The sequence below is a fragment of the Hypanus sabinus genome, chromosome 5 (assembly GCF_030144855.1).
Source record: "Hypanus sabinus isolate sHypSab1 chromosome 5, sHypSab1.hap1, whole genome shotgun sequence".
Classification (NCBI taxonomy): Eukaryota; Metazoa; Chordata; class Chondrichthyes; order Myliobatiformes; family Dasyatidae; genus Hypanus; species Hypanus sabinus.
In genome coordinates, this window is record NC_082710.1 from 6,372,315 (window position 1) to 6,395,331 (window position 23,017).

The 23,017-nt window shown below is 41.9% G+C and overlaps 1 protein-coding gene across 1 annotated transcript in view; it reads right to left on the bottom strand.

Moving 5' to 3' along the window:
- adgrv1 (adhesion G protein-coupled receptor V1) overlaps positions 1-23,017 on the bottom strand; it is a 539,532-nt gene that overhangs the window by 238,409 nt on the left and 278,106 nt on the right. Inside the window, exons 62-65 of the mRNA XM_059969328.1 lie at positions 20,481-20,619; positions 15,998-16,183; positions 4,237-4,472; positions 3,617-3,765 (exon numbers count right to left, since the gene is read on the bottom strand). Coding sequence (XP_059825311.1) covers positions 3,617-3,765; positions 4,237-4,472; positions 15,998-16,183; positions 20,481-20,619 — 710 coding nt within the window. The remainder of the gene's footprint in view (positions 1-3,616; positions 3,766-4,236; positions 4,473-15,997; positions 16,184-20,480; positions 20,620-23,017) is intronic.

Below are 23,017 nucleotides of genomic sequence, written 5' to 3' on the forward strand. Positions count from 1 at the left end.
GACAAGAGAGCCCCGGGTAGACAGAGTACAAGAAGGGTCTGAGACTTGTATGTCAAACAAAACCATGTCTGTGAGGGAGGGAGACACACCAGTTCCAGTACGGATCTGGAGAGATACGGGGGCTGAGCTATCATTGATCAGCAGTAAGGTACTGGATTTTGGTCGCAGGATGGGAATGGTAGCTGTGAAAGGAATAGGCAAAGGGACAGAAATGGGGTCCTTGCATAGGATCATTATGGATTGTGAGCTGGTGTCTGGACCAGTTGAAATAGGGGTGCGATCAGAATTCCCGAGAACTGACGCGGACGTCCTTCTTGGTCACGATTTAGCCGGTGGGAAGGTTTGGTCAGCAATGATGCTGACAAGCCGGCCGGTGAGTTTTGCGGCCCCGCCCCTAGATTCTAAGATCTATCCCGTATGCGCGATCACTCGCAGCATGTTGAGAAAGGCAGCTGAGAAAGGGAGCAGGTTAAATCCGGCCAGTTTCGATTTGGCCGAGACATTTTTACCGACCCTGTACCACTAGGGTTTAGAGGGTGGTAAAACAAAGAGTAGTAAAGTGAAAGAGAGTAAGGGAGAGGAGGTAGACCTGCCCTTAGCGAGGAGAAAAGTTCTAGAGGTACGAAATAAAGATGAGAAACAGATAGAACTGTTAAAAGGTCCAGAGTTGGACATGGATGATCTGTCTGGTTTGGCAGAACTGTTTGAAGAAGTTGAAAATTCTAAAGGTGTTCCCGATAATGAAATGAGGGCAGTCCTAGATGAAAAGGGTGCCTTTACCTTGAAGAAGTCTGCTGGGTTGGCAGATGAGGTTGTTTCAGCCCGCGGGGTGGAGTTTACTCCGGAAGGGAATTGCCCAGAGAGTAGCTGGGAGGATAAGGGGAATTTAGAATTTGGACCGGGTACAGGTATTGAAAGCCTAGAAGAGGCAAATGTCCCATTTAAGTGTGTCCAAGATGTGGATGCACGTGGTACTGAACCTAGTAATGGGGCAAAAAGTCTGAGGTATTTGATTCAGTTGAAAAGGAAGGCAGTCCTTGTGGGTCAGATAGACTTGGTTCAGTGAAGAAAGGGTTAACCTTGGTAATAGTGGGAAGTGAGAGTTCCCAGGTGTTTGTGCTCGAAGGTGTGTTAAAAGTTAATGCGGAGATCAAAATTGGGGGGATGAATATTATTATTGAAGGAAAAGGGAAATATGTAGTTCCCAAATCGAATGAAGAAAATTTAAAGGCTGGATTAATATCAAAGGCAGCAACCGGACTCCAGTCACTTCAATGGCATGGTACCACAAAGCCTGCGGATCACTTACAGGTTGAGTTGGAAGATGATGGGCCCCCCGTGCTATTGTTATTCCAGAGTGTGGTGTGAAAAGGCAGAACTTGAAATGTTGCTTGGACAAAGAGTTCGAACTAACAACTAATAGCCTGAAGGGTCCTGAAGAGAAAACTAGCAGCTTGTGTAAAATTAAAGAATTGGGTGGAAATTCAGAAGATGGTCTAAGTTTGGGACACAGTGTTGATAAAATAACTCCTATGGAAGAAGCGGGCGAAAGCCTGTTTCGCCAGGGTACCCAAGCTCCCCATGTGGGAATTAACCGGAAAAGAGGCGAGGGTTAATGGTGTTACGTACTCGTGACACGAGTAATGGTACCCTTGTCACGTGACTGGGGTTGAAGCTGTACTGGATTTGAGGTAATGGTCTTGTGATGGTGGAGTGACGTCATTTTCCCGCCAGTAGAGATCATGTGACGGGTTTTTTTTTTACAGGTTATAAAAGGAAGACCCCACCCTGTGAGGAGGGGCAATTCGTGGCTGGATTTGCCAAGTTGACTTCATGCCACTGCGTGATTTAATGTGATGACGCAGTTTAGTTGAAGGATGAAGTTTTATCTAATGCCTAAAATTTAAAAGGTCATTGCCAGCAGTTTCTTTACAATACTGCTAGTTCAGAAATCATTGGAGAGTGAAGATCGGAGTTCGGGAGTTAAAGATCGAGGAGAATCGCTTTATGACGGTGAAATGGGTTCGACCTTTGTTTGATCCTTATTTGGAAGGATTTCGTTGACTATTCTCATGTTAATCCCTGGGAATACCAGGAAGGATTAAGGACAGTGTGGAAGGAAAGGTCTGTGCCTTTAAGCCGTTCCGTTTCGTAAAATTCTTCGTGGGAAAAGTTCGACATCGGGGACTGAAGAAAAACGACGCGAAAGAGAATTTAAATCATCTTAAAAAGTCTCTCCCTTAAATGAACTGTGAGCATTTTGAACTTGTGGCAATCCTACTTAAAAGAACTGTTTTTGCAACATCGCTTTAAGAACTGTTTAAGCTGCTGCACAGCAGCAGATTTCCAGTTACGTTAGTGTTTGTTTACTTTTGGGGGGATTGTTTTCAGTGTTTAATAAATGTGTTGTTTGTTGTGAATGCCGAACTCATATATTTATTGTTGCCTGAATACGTAACAATGGGGACGCCATTTTTAAATAGCAAAAGCCGGTTTTAAGGGATTTCGACAAAGCATGTGAATAATAAAGACAACCACATGGAAGCCCGCCTGCTAAGTTTGAAAGCTACCTAAAGATTAGTATTTGCATGAACTTTTGTAGTATACACTTAAGCTAAGATCACAACTCTTTAGGTTTTGTTTGCAGAAGGAAAGAAATAAAAATAGGTGGTTATTAAATTGAAGTCTGATGCTACAAGACTTTAGTAAGGTACAAGACGTTAAGATATTAAAGGAAGTGACACTGTAATCGTTAACTGTTTAGATGCTGAATTGAATGTATAACTGTATTATTCTGTAGAAAAAAACAACTTTTGTATTGTGTTAGATTCTAAAATCCCGTAAGACTCTGTACTACTTCGCTTTCACCGCTGGTGAAAACGCTTTGAAGAAAGGGGGTGTTATGAATGTACCACAGCTCTGAGGGGCCGAAGGGTGTGGGGTAGCCCCCTCCTTTGTGAGAATCGCAAGATCACTATTGAGTCAGTTCAGGAGACCCAGGAAATGAGAGAAAGACATGCAGAATCCACAAAGAGTTGGAATGTGTCCTGGCCTCCCAACGACTCTCGAAGGATTGACATCATAAAAGGAATGGGCAAGTTTGAACCCGTCTTTCTCTCCAACCAAAGAACTGCAGCTTGAATGAACTAAAGTGACTTTTATATTTCCATCGGACAATACATTATCCCCTAGACAACGATAGAGCTATTTCTTATTGATTATTATTATACCCGTGCTTTTAGATTTAGTATTGATGATGTATATTATCTGTGTGTTTGCATTGATATTATTTTTGTGTATTTTTATCAATAAATACTGTTAAAAATAGTACCATCAGACTTCAATGGATCTCTCTATCTTTGCTGGTAAGTGACCCAGTTACAGGGTACGTAACACCTGTGTGACATCGCAGTCCTCCAGTACTGTCCAACATTCCACTCAGACCTCTCTGCACAGCCACACCGATCTCAGAGATGGTCCTTTACTCATATCTCAATCCTCGTTCTGTTCCTCTGGCCAGCAATGTATCACCCAATTAACATACCATTACATGCGCTATAGAATTTCTCAGGACACTTCATCGTCACATTATCAATAGTCCATCAAGAGTCCTTACCTTCAGTACTGAGAAATTGTGGCTGAAATTCTATAACGCCTTGTGCATTGTCATTTACTTGTATCACAATCCGAATTGATGAGATGTTACCCAAAATGGGAGGCTGATCTGGTTGAAGGCCATTATCTCTCACCGTGAAGTCATGCAAGCTGTTGAGATACAGAAGGGTGATCTGTCATAATGGGATTAAGGGAAAAAACATGAATGATGTTCATTCTTGCATTGAGATCTGCTGTCCAAAATGCAGCAGATTTTGAAAAGAAACTGTACTTAATGTTTACAGGGCTTGGAGAATGGATTGTTGGAGTGGGAACTAGCTTGATATGTCTTTCAGACAGCATGCTGGTATTTAGACAGGGACATGAGTGGACATTGACATGGACAAGGTGTGGATATACTGTGGACATGGATGCCATTATGGTGCAGACACAGGCATTGATGTGCTGTGGACATAGAAACAGATACGCTGGATAGACATGGAAAGAATTCGTCTGTTTCCTTTGTGCAATCCTTTACCCCGTAGTTCCCATGTTCTGGATATTATTCCTTCACAGCATCACCCCACTAACCTCTGATCTTTAATTTTTAAAATAATCTTGTACAGCCACTCGATTTCCTACCTGTCTGACTGAAGCTCCACTTCAAGAATTTCCACAAAGAAGTCCTCATGGCCTTCGGGAATAACATCATCGAAAATATCAACTGGTATTTGTCGAACCTGTTCTCCTGGTTCAAATAACAGCTGCCCAAAGCTGGATGCAAAGTCTATGTCACCTAGTGCAGTCCCATTAGTTGTTTGATACCACAGGTGAATATAGCCAGAGGTGCCATGCGATCGGACAATAGTAACATTAACCTGGCAAGATAAACAGCATTTAAATTAAAATTCCATTTATGTGTCTGTATTCCTGCTAATGAAAAAATGTTGCTTAGTTATTATGGGTTAGGGGTGAAAGGTGAAAAGTTTAAGCAGAACATGAGGGAGAGCTTCTTCAGAGGGTGGTGAGAGTGTGGAACAAGCTGACAGTGGAAGTGCTGGACGTGGGTTCAATGTCAACAATTTGGATTTTGGATGGTTACGTGAATGGGAGGTTATGGTCCCATTGCAGTTTGATGGGACTAGCCAGATTAAGAGTTTGGCATGGACTCAATGGGCCAAAGGGCCTGTTTCTGTGCTGTAGTGTCCTATGACTTTATGACACTATTTCATCAAAAAATACTTCTGTTGTTTATTAATTCCTAAAGCATTGTAAAATTATTGGTGTTAATAATGTTGAATTCATGAATGCCGAAATACAGAAGCAGCAATTATATCTAATTGTGTATGCTAATTTTCAAGAAACTAATACACTAAATTTAGCTCAACATCTGAATTTGTTGCTGGCATGGTACTGCAATGGTTAGCATAGTGCTTTACAGCACCAATGATCGGGGTTCAATTCCCACCACTGCCTGTAAAGAGTTTGTACGTTCTCCCCGTGACCACATGGATTTCCTCCCGCACGTCAAAGACGTACATGATAGGGTTAGTGCATTGTGGGGCAGGATTAGGCCATTCATCCCATCGAGTCTGCTCTGCCATTCCATCATCAAGGCTTATTTATTATTCCTCTCAATCCCATTTTTCTGCCTTCTCCTCAATAAGAATCTAAGGAGCTAAGATGTTCCCAGAAGACAGCTTCTTCAAGCTCATCAATGAAATAGCTTAATTTCTTCCCTTTACTGGCTCTTACTTTTGCTTTACAAGGTGGACGGGGTTCTGTCGGAGTCCATGATCAACAGCAACACTCAAACTGTAGTTTTTTGCAGTGGTGGTTCCCACTGCTGAAGTTTACTGACTGACCATTTTTCAATTTCCCCAGGATGCGGCCTGGAAGACACATGCCTTCAGGATAAGGCTCTGTGGGACTGTGGATGAACCGATTCCATGAAGTGTCACAGGAGAAAGGGACCATTGTCAACAGCGGATGGGATGTCAGAGGCCTCTGTACTGAAGCGACCTCTCCCTCTCTCAATGGAGGGAGAGAGCTTGCAGCCAATTTTCAAGTCAGAGAACCCAGAATAAAAGCAACATGACAGACTGTAACCTTGCAATCAGCATGTTGTTTTGTTGTGTTGGTCTCCCCCCTCACTGTGGAAAAGGAGTGCCACCTCTCTGTCCCTTGTTAGAGAATGAGAGAGCCTGTAGTATGTCAAATTGTTGGGTGAACAATTAGATTTTGATGGACTGCAGATCATTGTCTCTCTTTAGGGGCTTAATTTTAGAAATCTGATAAGAACAGGTTTTCACTGAGATTTACATTCAGGAACACAAGAGGCAGAAAATATAATTTATCCCATTTTTGCATCAATTTTTATTAACTACTGCAAATAGTTTTAACTCAGCCAAATTTGAAAGGATTCCTGTTACCAATGCTATTTAAAAGATTTCCAGTATAACATGGATTTCCAAGTACAGCACACACCCACAGGTAATAAAGCATTCTACCTCCTTATTTCTGTTCTTAAATTATCACTTTAATTTAAGATGCTTGCGCAATTTTCTCCCTCAAAATTAATTTTTGTAAATGACTAAATTAGCCAAAAGAACATAGAACATTGCAGCATCCTCCCCCAATACTTTCCTCCAATCACTTCAACATTATGCCCTCTTGTATTAGCCATTTCCACCCTAAGGATACAGTCCCTGGCTATCCACTTGATTTGCGCCACTTATCATCTTTAAACACCAGGCTGGATAGAGTGAAAAGGCTGGGCTTCGGGTCTGGAGGTGAGGGTCAAGCCAGTTCTACTCGCTACTCAGCAACGTGTGGCTGAGGCTGTGGCCTGCTCTGGGAATCGTGTCCGCGAGCTCGGTTTTGCTCCGCTGTGTGGTGGACTGAGATTATGGCTGTGGCCTGCTCCAGGCATCATGTCCGTGAGCTCGGTTTTGCTCCGCCGTGTGATGAACTGAGGCTGTGGCTGTGGCCTTCTCTGGCTGCTCCAGGCTTCACATCACCGAGCTCCGTTTTGCTCCGCTGTGTGATGAACTGAGGCTGAGGCTGTGGCCTGCTCCGGCTGCTCTGGGCTTCATAATGGACTCACCTTCATTCTGAATGCTGTTGCTTGCTTTTACTGTTTGCACAATTTGTGCTTTTTCCCTCTCTACTCATTGGCTGTCTGCTGGGCTTTTTTAATGGGTTCTTTTGAGTTTCTTGTTTTGAGGCTGCCTATAAGGAGAAGGATCTCAAAGACGCATAATTTATACATACTGTACTTTTATAATAAATGTACTTTGAACCTCTATCATATAGATAGATAGATACTTTATTCATCCCCAAGGGGAAATTCAACATTTTTCCAGTGTCCCATACACTTATTGTAGCAAAACTAATTACATACAGTATTTAACAGTATAAATATGATATGCATCTAAAATCACCCTCCCAAAAAGCATTAATAAATAGCTTTTAAAAAGTTTTTAAATAGTTTACTAAAGTGCATTGAGTGGTAACTTAAGCTCAGTCCTAACCCCGGCACTTTAACATGTCTTGCCCCTGGTGGTTGAATTGTAGAGCTGAATGGCGTTGGGGAGTAATGATCTCTTCATCCTGTCTGAGGAGCATTGCATTGACAGCAACCTGCCGCTGAAGCTGCTTCTCTGTCTCTGGATGGTGCTGTGCAGAGGATGTTCAGGGTTTTCCATGATTGACCGTAGCCTACTCAGCGCCCTCTGCTCTGCCACCGATGTCATACTCTCCAGTTCTGTGCCCACGATAGAGCCCGCCTTCCTTACCAGCTTATTAAGACATGAAGCGTCCCTCTTCTTAATGCTGCCTCCCCAGCACCTCTCATTCTCCTTTGCTTCAAAGAGAAAAGGCCTAGCTCACTCAACCTATCCTCATAAAACATGAAATAGCTTTAAAGCTAACACTGTAGTCAAGAACCCCAAGATTGGATAGTGAACTGACCTCTTACACTCAGTGGCCACTTTATTAGGTACACCTGTACACCTTCTCATTAATGCACATCTCCAGTCAGCCAATCATGTGGCAGCACCTCAGTGCATAAAAGACGGTAGACATGGTCAGGAGGCACAAAAGGCAAATGTTCAGAATGCTCTAGCTTCCATGACCTTCTCCACGGTAAATGCAGATGAGAAGTATTCATTTACAATCTCACCCATTAGTTGTGGCTCCACACACAGGTAACCACACTAATCCTTAAGTGAACCTATTCTCTCCTAAGTGTCCTATTGCTCTTAATATACCTAGTGTTCTTTTATATATCCATTGCTATACACAGACACCTCATTTCCTATTTATTGATGCTCATAGCAGTTGGGTTTTTAATTTTTTTTTAAATCCCCTAACACCTTTGAGGATAGTGAAAAGAAACTTTCATGGTCTTCTGCAGTATGGGTGATGAACAAATTCCCAAAATTTTTTGGCATAGTTTCAAGACAAATAACGTGTGAATACACAGAAAAGGAAAGATACAGGGAACTTGCAGAATCAATATCTTATCCACCATATTGGAATCACCATCGAGACTGTTCTTAACCATACTGCCCTCACTTGAGAGTTTCCATTTTCTTAAGCCAGGCAGATAGGTAAAGTCTAGTCCTGTCATAGATGTAGCTTGAAGGTGATTTCGTGGCAGTATGCAAGGAGCTGATGTAAAAAGACGGTACTTCTTGGCATTCTCAAAATAGGGAAATTCAAATGTTGATTGAAATTACTTCAGTTTCAAACAAAATGCTTCTAACTAATAGCGACTAAATGAAATGTACAAACAATATAAAATGGCCAATCTGATAACAAAAGCTGATTGCTTAACAATGCGCTAACAAGTAATCACAGCAGCTGTGAACTTCCAAGTAAACAGTGAGATCTAGTAATTAGAAATAAAATAACAAACCAAATCAGGGAAGACATAACAACAGTACTGTGCAAAATTCTCAGGAAATGTTCCCACACCTAGGGATTCACTTTCAAGGACTCTTCACCTCTTGTTCTCAATATTTATTAAATATTTATTTACTACTATTATTTCCTTCATTGCATTTGCTCAGTTTGTGGTCTTTTGCACAATGGTTGAATGCCCAAGTTGGTGCAATATTTCATTGTCCTTTATCATTATTATTTTATGGAATCATTGAGTATGCCCACAAGACAATGAATACCAGGGTTGTATATGGTCTTGGGAGTCCTTGCAGATTGAGTCAGTGGTGAGGAAGGCAAATGCCATGTTGGCATTCATTTCAAAATGCCATGAATACAAGAGCAGGGGTGTAATGCTGAGGCCTTATAAGGCACTGATGAGGCCTCACCTTGAGTATAGTTCACAGTTTTGGGTTCCTCATCAAAGAAAAGATGTGCTGGTATTGGAGAGGGTCCAGAGGATGTTCACAAGGATGATTCCAGAAATGAAGGGTTATCATATGAGGAATGTTTGATGACTCTGGGTCTGTACTCACTGGAATTCAGAAGGATGAGGGGGGGGGATCTCATTGAAACCTTTTGAATGTTGAAAGGCCTAGACAGAGTAGATGTGGAAAGGAAGTTTCCCATGGTGGGAGAGTGTTGGACAAGAGGGTCTCAGGATAGTGGTGAATTTGTGGAATTTGTTGCTACATGCAGCTGTGGAGGCTAGGTTGTTGGGTGTATTTAAGGCAGAGACTGATAGATCCTTGATTGGACACGGCATCAAAGGTTACAGGAAGAAGGCCAGGAAATGGGGTTGAGGAGGAGATAGAAAAAAGGATTGGCAATGATTGAATGGTGGAGCAAACTTGATGGGCCAGATGGCCTAATTCTGCACCTATGACTTATGGTTTTATAGATGTACTTTGATAATAAATTTACTTTGAATATATATATTGTATAGCTAGGTTGCTTAAGACTTTTGCACAGTACTGTAATAATTTTATGTATTGCATTGTACTGTTGCCACAACAAAAATTTCATGACATATGCGAGTGATAAACCTGATTCTGATGAGGATCTCTATTGTGGACTGAGAGTGGGAAGGGGACAGGGAGAGGGAGGGAGCAGAAAGCACCAGAGACACATTCTGAATTCAGAATCAGAATTAATATCACTGATGTATGTATGTGTGTGTGTATGTGCATATGAAAACTAAAAAGGTAGTGAGGCAGTGTTGATGATTTCTAATGGCAGAAGGGAAGCACCTGTTTCTGAAATGCTGAGTGTGTGCCTTCAGGCTTTTTTATGAGAAGAAGGCATGTCCTGGGTGATGGGGATCCTTAATGATGGATGCCACCTTTTGAAGCATCACCTCTTGAGGATACCCTGGATACTATGGAGGCTTGTGTTCACGATGGAGCTGACTGTAGCTTACTTTGATCCTGTGCAGTAGCATCCCCTATACCAGATGGTGATGCAGCCAGTTTGACTGCTCTCCACTGTTAATCTTTAGAAACTTACAAGTGTCTTTGGTGACATACCAAATCTTCTGAAACTTCCAATGAAACTTAGCCATGTCATGCATTCTTTGTAACTGCATTGTTATGTTGGGCCCAGGATAGATCCTCAGATGTTGACACTCAGGGACTTAAAATTGTTCCCTCTTTCCACTTCTGATCCCCCTTATGAGGACTGGTATGTGTTCCCTTCTTACCCATTCTGAAGTTCACAATCAGTTCTTTGGTCTTTGGCACAAGGTTGTTGCCTATCCACTCACCACTCAACTAGCTGACATATCTTGATCCTGTACGCCCTCTTGACACCATCTAAAATTCTGCTAACAATAGTTGTGTCATCGGCAAATTTATAAATAGCATTTGAGCTGTGCCTAGTCATGGATGTAGAGAGAATAAAGCAGTGGACTAAGTACATATCCCTGAGGTGCACCAGTGTTGATTGTCAGCTAGGTAGAAATATCATACCATGGAGATGATACTTCCAATCCACACAGGCTGTAGTCTGCTGGTGTGGAAGTTAATGATCCAGATGCAGATGCAGGTACAGACACCCATGTTTTGGAGCTTTTGATCAAAGCTGTAGTAATGATTGTGTTAAATGACTGAACTGTTCTCAATAAACAGCAGCGTAATGTAAGTATTTGTATTGTCCAGAGGATCCAAAGCAATGAGACCACATCCACTGTAGAGCTATTGTGGTGATAGGTGAGCTGCAGTGGGTCCAGGTCCTTGCCGAGACAGGTGTTGTTTCTATCCAACACCAACCTCTCAAAGCACTTCATCACTGTAGATGTGAGTGTTACTGGATGATAGTCGTTAAGGCAGCTCACGCTGCTCTTCCTGGGCACTGGTATGATTGTTGCCCTTTTGAAGCAGATGGGAACTACCAACTGTAGCAATGAAAGATTGAAAATATCTTTGAACACACCTGCCAGTTGGTTGGCACAGTTTTACAGAGCCCTACCAAGTATTCCATCGGAGCCTGTGACCTTGCAAGGGTTCACCCCCTTTAAAGACATTCTGACCTTGGCCTCCAGGACAGAGGTCATGGGGTCACCGGGTACTACAGGATCCTCACTGATACAGTGTTATTCCCCCTTTCAAAGTGTTTGTAAAACGTGTTGAACTCATCTGGGAGTGAACCATCTCCACCATTCATGATGTTTTGCTTTGTAGGAAGTATCGGTCTGCAAACCCTGACAGAGCTGATGTGCATCCGATTCTGCCTCCAACCTTGTTCGGAGTTGTTCTTTGCTCATGAGATAGCCCTCTGTCAGTCATACCTGGTTTTCCTATGTAATCCTGGGCCACCGGACTTGAATGGAACAGATCTAGCCCTCAGTAGACTACGAACCTCCTAGTTTATTAATGGCTATTGATCTGGATATGTATGGCATGCTTTCATTGGCACATACTCATCCACATAGGTTTTAATGGAGTCACTGAAAACTGTGGCATACTCATTCAGACTCGAAGAAGAATCCCTGAATACCGTCCACCAACTCAAAGCAGTCTTGTAAGTGCTCTTGCACCTTCTTGGTCCTCACAGCTGGTGCTGCAGACTTCAGTCTCTGCCTATACTCAGGGAGTAGAAGTACAGCCAGGTAATTAGACTTTCCCAAGTGTAGGTGTGGAATAGCACGGTAGGCCTTCTTAATGGTGGTGTAACAGTGGTCCAGTGTGTCCGTTTCTCTGGTACAAGTGATTTGTCAGTAATAACTACTTAGAGACCTTTTCATGCTGGCCTGGTTAAAATTCCCAAAATGTTGGGGAAGGCATTGGGGTTGCTGCTTCATGCCAGTTTATAATGTCGCTCAGTTCATCCGGAGCTGGTTTGACACTGGCCCAAGTGGAATGTAAACCACCAACAAGGTGATGGTTCAAAACTCATGTGGCAGGTAAAATGGACGACACATGATCACAAGATGTTCCAGTTTGGGTGAGCAGCACTGGGACAGCACCACCATGTTTGTACACAAGGAGTTGATCATAAAGCATCCTCTCTTCCACTGTCTTAAAAGGAAACCACGCCAGTGACTAGAATCCATTTGAGTTCCGGTGATTTTCAGTTACAATAGATATTTTAAATTGCCTTAAAATGATGTTACTTACTGTATATTCCATAGGTGTAGCTGTGGTTCACAGCTGTAGCAATCTAAAATGGGAATATTTGATGATTTCCATCAGAATTACTTGCACAATCGCCTTCTTAACGGTGCTCCGGAAGCACAATATATCAATTGTATGGATTCAAATTATCATGTAGCTGATTAAAGATTAGTTTTAATTGTCTCATGTACTTTGAAACACAAACTATACAGTGAAATTTGTTGTTCATATCAATGTCCAATTCATTTCGAGGATGTGCTGGCAGCAGCCCCAAGTGTCCCTGCGCTTCCAGCTCCAATTGCACGCTTGCAACTTACTAACCCTACGTAACCCATACATTTTTGATGTGCTCAAGCAACAGTTGACATGGAAACACCAATGTCTGAAACAGAACATGCTACAGAAAGTTGTGGATACGGCGCTATCCACCACACCATTTAGCTCATCTAAAAAGAGTACAGTCGCAAGAAAGCAGCATCCATCATCAAGGACACCGACCAGCCAACCATGTTCTTTTCTCACTACACCACTGGGAGGACGTACAGGTTCCATACCACTAGGCTCAGGAACAGTTATTACCTCTCAAGCATCAGGCTCTTGAGCCAGCATAATAACATAACTCACTTCAACACTGAATTGATTCTACAACCTACAGGCTAATTTTGAAAGACTACAACTCATCTTCTCAATATTACTTATTTTTTATTTGAACAATTTGTCTTTTGCACATTTATTGTTAATCAATGTCTTTTATGTATAGTTGTTCATAAGTTCTATTGTATTAACTTATTTTCCTTTAAATGCCTGCAAGAAAATGAATCTCAAGGTAGCACATGGTAACATACACATATTTTGACATTAAGTTTACTTTGAAATTTGACTATTTTAGCTGGCTATTTTATAAATGGTAACAACTGAGTCCCTTGAAATATGGAATGTAAATTTTGATGCAATAGAAAACAATTTTAGGATAATGGGTTACTGAGACCATCAACTTTAACTCCATGCTGAAAGGTAAACTGTTTAAGGGGAACATGAGGAGTAACTTCACTCCAAGGGTGGTGAGAGTGTGGAACAAACTGCCAGCGCAAATAATAATAATAATAATAATAATAATAATGATAGTTGAAGGCCTCTTCCCAGAAGCAGATGGGTTTCTAGTGGCAATAGGACCAGCTGGTTAACACAAAAATAAAAGGTCAACAAATTCAAGATGATAAATGCAAAAAATGCCACGAGAAACCATTTTTAACCTACACTCTCCCGGTGTAGAGTGCCCTCCTGCTTCAAATTTTCCACCATTGTCCCTGTAACAAAAAAGACCAAGGTAACATGCCTAAAAAACTGGTGTCCTGTCGCATTCAACTCAATAGTAAGCAAATGATTTGAGAGACTGGTTAAGGGCTATATCTGCAGCATGCTACCTCTCAAACCCGACACCCTACAATTCGCCTACTGACACAACCGGTCGACTGATAATGCAATTGCCACTGCTCTACATACTGTCTTTATACATCTGGAGAAGAAAGATGCTTATGTGAGGATGCTGTTCTTGGACTACAGATCAGTATTCAACACCATGATTCCCTCCAGGCTCGACAGGGAGCTCCGAGACCTTGGCCCGAAATGCCCTTGTGCAACTGGATCCTGGACTTGCCGCCAGGTCACCAGCAGATGGTAAGAGTGGGCTCCCGCATCTCCACCTCTCAAACTCTCAACACAGGAGCCCCTCAGGGCTGCATACTAAGTACACCTCCTTTACGCTCTGTATACCCATGACTGTGTCGCCACCCACAGCTCCAATCTGCTAATTAAATTTGCTGATGACACTACATTGATTGGCCTGATCTCAAACAATAACAAGGTGGCCTACAGGGAAGAAATCATCTCCCTGACACAGTGGTATCACGAAAACAACCTCTCCCTCAATGTCACAAAAACAAAGGAGCTGGTTGTAGATTACAGGAGGAATGGAGACGGGCTAACCGCTATTGATATCAATGGATCTGGGGTTGAGAGGGTGAACAGCTTTAAGTTCTTCGGCATCCACATCTCCGAGGATCTCACGTGGTCTGTACACAACAGCTGTGTGGTGAAAAAGGCACAACAGCGCCTCTGTCACCTCAGACGGTTGTGGAAGTTTGGTATGGGTCCCCAAATCCTAAGAACTTCCTACAGGAGCACAATTGAGAGCATCCTGACTGGCTACATCACTGCCTGGTATGGGAATGGTACCTCCCTTAATCGCGGGTTTCTGCAGAGAGTGGTGCAGACAGCCCAGCGCATCTGTAGTTGTGAACTTCCCATGATTCAGGACATTTACAAAGATAAAAAGGATCACTGGGGTTTTGAGTCACCCCAACTATAATCTATTCCAACTGCTACCATCCGGGAAATGGTACCGCAGTATAAAAGCCAGGACCAACAGGATCTGGGACAGCTGCTTCCTCCAGGCCATCAGACTGATTAACTCACGCTGATTTGAGTGTTACATTGACTGATCTGTTTATTATAACTTCTTATAAATTACTCTGATTGCACATTGCACATTTAGACAGAGACTGCAACGTAAAGATTTTTACTCCTCATGTATGTGAAGGATGTAAGAAATAAAGTCAATTCAATTCAATACAGCCCATTGCAGGATTTTGTAGCAGCTTAACTCAATCTGATTACTTACACGGGCACAATCAAGTGGTATACATCGTTCGCTAATATCTTGCTTTAAAATACAAATTCGTAAAAGAAACCATACCGTTCTACAAATACAAGCCTGATCCAGTTTTAGAGTCAGAGCCCTGCGATTTATATTACCACTGATCGATATTACAGATAGGACAATCCATACTAACCATCCACATCTAATATTACAAGATAAACAAGCAAGATCAACTTACTTAATAAATATAGCCCATTCCAAACATACGTAACATACAGAAATCAATGTGATAAACACCAGAAACATGCTGAATTAAAAGAGGAAACTGAAAGACTTTGCAACATGAACAGGTTATACATTGTCCGAATAGCAATATCTATAACTGGTATCATCACAAAATCACTACACAATAGCATTAAACAATTAGGCTACACAGAAGCCACAATACTAAACACCACTGAAAGTTCCTAGCAATTGAGAAATGAATTCACTTGACTATACCCGTACCTCAGGTTTTACCAGATTGAGCTGAGAAAAATAAGTAAATAATAATAATAACAACTTTATTTAGAGAGCATTTTTCAGTCGATGTTCAAAATGCTTTACAATGGATTAAAGGTACAAATAGGAAGATACAATAAAAATAAAAGTAAGCATGAAAATAAAAGACAAAAAGATGTTAAGTAAAAGCAAGGTTATATAAATAGGTTTTGATCTGGCTTTTGAAAGTGTCAAATGAGTTTGGATCACTTATAGTTTTAGGTATTGAATTCCACAATTTAGGAGCATAGTCAGATAAGCTGATGTGTCATTTATCTTTTGAGGGAGATTGTTTAAATTTAAGAGACCAGTGGAAGAAGGCCTGATAGCTTGAACAGGATTATAAAACGAAAATGATTCTGTGACGTACTCTGATCCCAGACCATTGACAGCTTTAAAAACAGTAAGAGAACTTTAAAATCAATTCTAAAGGATTGGTGGATGCGGGATCAGTTTCAGCATTTAAGAGAAATTTGGATAGGTACATGGATTGGAGGGTATGGAGGGCTATGGTTCGGGTGCAGATCGTTAGGACTAGGCAGAGTGATAGTTCAGCACTGTCTAGATGGGCCAAATGGCCTGTTTCTGTGCTGTAGTTTTCTGTGACTCTATATTATCAAACGAAAAGATGTACTTTGCATTGTGGTACCTGTTCTGTATTCTCAGAGACTTGAAGGTCTTCATGGGAAAATGAAAATTGTCCATAAGGAAAATCGCTGGCTGCCATGGTGATATTGGCAGAGCTTGACGTATCATTAATTACAGCCTTGCCACTGACCCCTGTTAGCTGAAGTTGGTAATACTGTTTTTCTTCAGGAATATCATCATCCATTACCTAAACAACAAAATTAAATTTACAGTTAAAAGCTAAATATCTAAAAAGCTACAGGCTCTGCTAAAAAGATAAGGGAAAATCTGCAGAAGCTGGAAATCTGAGCAACACACAAAATGTTGGAGGAACTCAGCAGGCTCTGCTAAGATGGTGCTGGCAAGATGCAGTGACATTTTACAGGCAGAAAACAAAACTACCAAGCAATACACACACAACTGCTGGAGGAACTCAGCAGGTCAGGCAGCATCTATGTAAAAGAGTACACTGACGTTTCAGGCTGAAACCCCTCAGCAGGACAAACAAATCTACTAACAAATATACTAAATATAATTTTTTGGGCCAATGATCACTGCAATCCATAGCCTGTAATTTCCTGTTGGTGGGTGTGCCCGTGAACCATCCTTACATCCTGTCATTTTTGCAGTATCCTGAAGAATTCAGTGAACTAAATTCTCAAGAGTGCAAGTACAGCCACAGCAGCAATCGTTGGAGTGGACTGATGCAGCAGAGTCTAGGCCTGAGAGTGGATAATGAAATGATATTTAGCCGATTTAAGTGTAGTGCCAGATTAAAAAGATTAAGGCACTGAGGCCAAAAATGAAGGACAAACTGGTGTCCGGCTCACGATTCTGTGTGGTCTTACCCAGCCCTGAACTGATTCTGTAGATGTGGCCTGCACTCGCCTCTGCATTGGCTCCTGGACCAGCTGCGGCGCTGAACTCGCTATGTGGCTGTGGACTCACGTTTGGGGTTTGTGGACAGATTGTTTGTATTGTTTACATGATTTGTTCTTTTTCATACATTGGATGTGTGACTGTCTTTGCTGTGTGGGGTTTCTTCGTGGATTGCATTATGTTTTTGTCACTGCCTGCAAGGAGATGAACCTCAAGGTTGTTTAGTACATGGTATGCATAATCTGATAATAGATGTTCTTTCAACTTTTGAACAATGGAATGCACCAAGTGTAATTACATGCAAAACTCCTTTACAAAACTAGAGGTCAGCAGTGCATTATTGGTTAATCAGATTGCATAGAGAGAATGCAATAATTCAGTTCAGATTTGGGGAATAAGGAGGAGCTTTGGCAGCAAAAACACTGAGCTGGAAAACCAGCGGCTTCGTAAGTGCTCTATAGCTTTTAACAAAAGCTGTTTACCATTTACATTGATGATTTGGAAGAGGGGACCGAGTGTAGCGTAGCAAAATTTGCTGATGACACTAAACTGAGTGGAAAAGCAAATCGTACAGAGGATGTGGAGAGTCTGCAGAGGGATATAGAGAGGTTAAGTGAGTGGGCCAAGGTCTGGCAGATGGAATACAACGTTGGTAAATGTGAGATCATCCACTTTGAAAGGAATAATAGAAGAACAGACTATTATTTAAATGAGTGAACGATTGCAGCATGCTGTTGTGCAGAGGGACTTGGGAGTGCTTGTGAATGAATCACAAAAGGTTGGTTTGCAGGTGCAGCAGGCTATCAAGAAGGCAAATGGAATGTTGGCCTTTATTGCTAGAGGGATTGAATTCAAGAGCAGGGAGGTCATGCTGCAACTGTACAAGGTTCTGGTGAGGCCGCACCTGGTGTACTGTGTGCAGTTCTGGTCTCCGTACTTGAGGAAGGATTTACTGGCTTTGGAGACAGTGCAGAGGAGGTTCACCAATTTGATTCCAGAGATGAAGGGGTTAACCTATGAGGAGAGATTGAGTCATCTGGGACTATACTCTCTGGAGTTCAGAAGAATGAGAGGGGATCTTATAGAAAAATACAAAATTTTGAAAGGGATGGATAAGATAGAAGTAGGAAAGTTGTTTCCATTGGTAGGTGAGACTAGAACTAGGGGACATTGCCTCAAGATTCAGGGGAGAAGATTTAGGATGGAGATGAGGAGAAACTGTTTTTCCCATAGAGTGGTGAATCTGTGGAATTCTCTGTCCAGGGAAGCAGTTGAGGCTTCTTCAGTAAATATATTTAAGAAACAGTTAGATAGGTTTTTACATAGTAAAGGAATTAAGGGTTATGGGTAAAAAGCAGGTAGATGGAGCTCAGTTTATGGACAGATCAGCCATGATCTTATTGAATGGCGGGGCAGGCTCGATGGACTGGATGGCCCACTCCTGCTCCTATTTCTTATATTCTTATGTTCTTATTAAAAAAAGAGTTCCAAGGGGTTGGGGTGAAGTGAAAAGCTGGGAGGCAATAGGTGGAAAAGGTAAAGGGTTGAAGAAGAAGAAGAAATTTGTTTCAAGAAGAGATTGGAGAAAGGGAAAGAGGAGGGGTTTCAGAGGGAGGCAATAGGCAGGAAAAGAGAAGAGAGGGGTAACAGGGAAACCAGAATGGGACATGGAATGAGATGAAGGACTCTAAAACGTGTTCTCGATATTTATTGCTTATTTATTTATTATTATTACTATTCTTTTCTTTTTGTCTTTGCACAGTTTGTTGCTCTTTGCAGATTGGTTATTTGTCCATTTCTGTCGTGTGCAGTTTTTAGAAAACATAGAAACATAGAAAACCCAAGCACAGTACAGGCCCTTTGGCCCACAAAGTTGTGCTGAACATGTCCTTACCTTAGAAATTACTAGGCTTACCTATAGCCCTGTATTTTTCTAAGTTCCATGTACCTATCCAAAAGTCTCTTAAAAGACCCTATCGTATCCGCCTCCACCACCCTTGCCAGCAGCCCATTCCACAAACTCACCACTCTGAGTAAAAAAAACTTACCCTGACGTCTCCTCTGTACCTACTCCCCAGCACCTTAAACCTGTATCCTCTTGTGGCAACAATTTCAGCCCTGGGAAAAAGCCTCTGACTATCCACACGATCAATGCCTCTCATCACCTTATACATCTCTATCAGGTCACCTCTCATCCTCCGTCGTTCCAAGGAGAAAAGGCCAAGTTCACTCAACCTATTCTCATAAGGCATGCTCCCCAATCCAGGCAACATCCTTGTAAATCTCCTCTGCACCCCTTCTATGGCTTCCACATCCTTCCTGTAGTGAGGCGACCAGAACTTTTTTTCATTGATTCTGTTATATTTCTTTGTATTTACTGTGAATGCTTGTACAAAAATGAATCTCAGGATATGTACTTCGATAATAAATTTACCTTGAACTTTTAACTTTTTGAAGGGCGGGGAAGAGGAAGAAATTATCGGAAGTTAAAGAACCCATCCCACCTCCCCCACCCACCTACCTTCCCCTCACATGAATTTGCCTATCACCTTCCAGCTTGTACTCCTTCCACTCTCCCCACCTTCTTATTTTGGATTCTTCCCCCTTCTTTTTCCGCCCTGATGAACGGTCTCAGCATAAAATATCAACTGTTTATTCCTCTCCATCGTTACAGTCTGACCTGCTATGTTTCTTCAACGTTTTGTATGTGTCGCTCTGATGTCCAGCATCTGTAGAATCCTCTAATTATGTAGGTGAAACCGGGTGAGATGTAGTTTCCCCCTCACCTGTCACCTGCCAGCATGTGCTCCCTCACTTGCACACCCCCCCCCCTTCCAACTCTGGCTTCTTCGCCTTTCCTTTCCCATCCTGAAGAAGAGTCTTGGCACAAAATGTTGTTTACTTGTGTGCTGTCCTTCCTGTTATAGTTCTGCCAAATTTTGCAATTCCCTGTCCCAGCCTGATTAATATCCAAAGCCACATGCATACACATAACACAAAGCACTGAGGAGCAACACCCTGTATTCTGTCTAGGGAGGCTCTAACCTGATGGAATGACAACATGTCTTTTGTCAGTGAGGCCACTCTCAGGGTGAAGGAGAAACACCTCATTTTTCTCCTGGGTACCCTCCAACCTGATTGCATGAATGTCAATTTCTCCTTCCAGTAATTTTTTCCCCTTTTCTTCTATTCCCCATTTTGTCCTCTTATCTCTTCTCCTCACCTGCAATCCCTCTCCTTCCTCCCTTTCTCCTATGGTCCTATCAAAATCCTTCTTCTCCAACTATTTAGCTTTCCCACCCACCTGGATTTACCTATCATCCTCCAGTTTATCCTTCTTCCCCTCCCCCCCTTTTTATTCTGACATTTTCCTCCTTCCTTTCCAGTCCAGATGAAGGGTCTTGACCTGAAACATCGACTGTTCATTCCTCTCCATAGATGCTATGTCACCTGCTGAATTCCTCCACCATTTTGTGTGTTTCCAGCATCTGCAGAATCTTTTGTGAGAACAAATATTGCTACTTTTTCATCACAATGACTATGACCTAATTCATCAGAGATGAAATATTAAGCTTTCTGATCCAGCATGACCCACACAGTCTTCAATTTTGTTTTGTTTTCTGTACCTGAAGCAAAATGGTGGCTGATGACTGTCTGTCATGGAAGGAAACAGTGCCGCTCACTTCTTCAAACTCATTCAGAGATGCTGGAACTATAATCCAGTTAACGGTAACATCACCAAAAATCCCAGGACCACGCACTAATCTGAAGCAAAATTAAAGAATGATGGAATTCTGAATGAAGTTGGTAATAAACTTTATAAATCTACTTTAACATGCACATCTGTTTTTTGTCAATAATAACATTAAGTAAATTTACACTAATCATGCAATGGTGTGAGTTTCTGGGAAAAAACAGAAGGCACAGGACAGACATATTCTAAAACTAAGAAACACTTAAAGGCAAAATAATACAACCATGGCTGATAAGGGAAGTCAAAGCTGATATAAAAGAGAGGGCATACAACAAAGCAAAAATTAATGGGAAGACAGAGGATTGGAAAGCCAACCCTACAGAGAGCAACTAAAAGAGTCATTAAGAGGGAAAAGGTGAAATATGAAAGCAAGCTAGTAAACAAAGTGGATGGTAAAAGCTTTTTAAAGTATGTAAAAAACAAGAGATAGATGAGAGTGGATATAGGGCCACTAGAAAATGAGGTGGGAGAAATAATAATGGGGGACAAGGAGATGAACTAAATCTGTATTTTGCATCAGTCTTTATTATGGAAAACACTAGCTGATGTAGAAGGGTGTGAGGGAAGAAAAGTGAGTGCAGTTACTATTACAAGGGAGAAGGTTGAAACATCTAAGGGTACATAAGTCACCTAGACCAGATGAACTGCACCCTAGGGTTCTGGAAAGGGTAGAGTTAGAGATTGTAGAGGCATTCGAAATGATCTTCCAAAAATAATTGGACTCTGGCATGGTGCCAGAGGGCTGGAAAATTGGAAATGTCACTTCACTCTTTAAGAAAGGAGGAAGTCAGCAGAAAGGAAATTATAGACCAGTTGGCCTGACCTCAGTGGCTGAGAAGATATTAGAGTCGATTGTTAAGGATGAAGTGATGGAATACTTGGTGACAAGCTAGGACAAAGTCAGCATGGCTTCCTTAAGGGAAACTATTGCCTGTTGGAATCCTTAGAGGAGATTACAAGTAGGATAGATAAAGGGGATGCAGTGGATGTTGTATATTTGGACTTTTAGAAGGCCTTTGACAAGGTGCCACACTTGAGGCTGCTTACCAAGTTAAAAGCCCATGGTATTAAGGAAAGTTACTAGCATGGTTAGAGCATTGGCTGATTGGTAGGAGGCAGCAAGTGGCTGGCTGCCAGTGACTAGTGGTGTTCCACAGGGGTCGGTGTTGGGACCACTTCTTTTTATGCTGTATATAAATGATTTAGATGATGGAATAGATGGCTTTGTTGCCAAGTTTGCAGATGATATGAAGATTGGTGGAGGGGCAGGTAGTGTTGAGGAAACAGGTAGACTGCAGAAGGACTTAGACAGATTTAGAGAACGGGCAAGAAAGTGGCAGATGAAATACAAAGTTGGAAAATACGTGCACTTCGGTAGAAGAAATAAATGTGCAATCTATTTTCTAAATGGGGAGAAAATCCAAAAATATGAGATGCAAAGGGACTTGGCAGTCCTCGGGAAGAACAACCTCTAGGTTAGCTTGAAGGCAGAGTTGGTGGTGAGGAAGGCAAATGCATTCATTTCAAGAAGTCTAGAATACAAGAGCAAGGATGTGATACTGAGGCTTTATAAGGCACGGGTGAGGCCTCATTGGAATTTAGAAGGATGAAGGGGGATCTCATTGAAACCTTCCAAATGTTGAAAGGCCTAGATGTGGTAGATGTGGAAAGGATCTTTCCCATGGTGGGGGAGTCTAGGATAAGGGGGGAGCCTCAGGGTAGAGGCGTGTCCATTTAAAACAGAGAAAATTCTTTAGCCAGAGGGTGGTGAATGTGTGGAATTTATTACCACAAGCAACTGTGGAGGCCAATTTGTTGGGTGTACTTAAGGCTCTTGACTGGACACAGTATTCAAGGTTATGGGGAGAAGGCCAGGGAATGAGTCTGGAAGGGAAAAAAAATGAGACATAATCAAATAGCGGAGCAGAATGATGGGCCAAATGGCCTAATTCTGCTCCTACATTTTGAAAGTTGCATTTTCTCTTATTTTTGTTTGCAAAGCTGGTTGTATTGTGAAAGGGAAGTAACTAAGGAAATTGTTTGTTAATTGTATTATGTACATGCGTGCATGACCTTTATCAATGAATAGGAGAAATTATAGCATGCATGTTGTTGGGGAAAGAGTAGTGAGGGCTAGTAAGGAGTAAATAAGGATGTGGATTGTTCTGATGTGGTGACAGGGAAACAGAGACAAAGCCTGGAATTAGAGACAATGGATGTAACGGTGATGACGTCCAGGATTCAGGAGATTCAGTAATTATGTTCTGGCATGCACCCATTGTTGTAATCAAAAATTGGATTTACCACTAGCCCGGGCATAATCATGTTACTCTATAATCAAGCCTAGTCAGTGACTATTAAGTCTTCCTGTAGCCACCACTCTGTTATTGGAATGTAGTTTTACTGGAA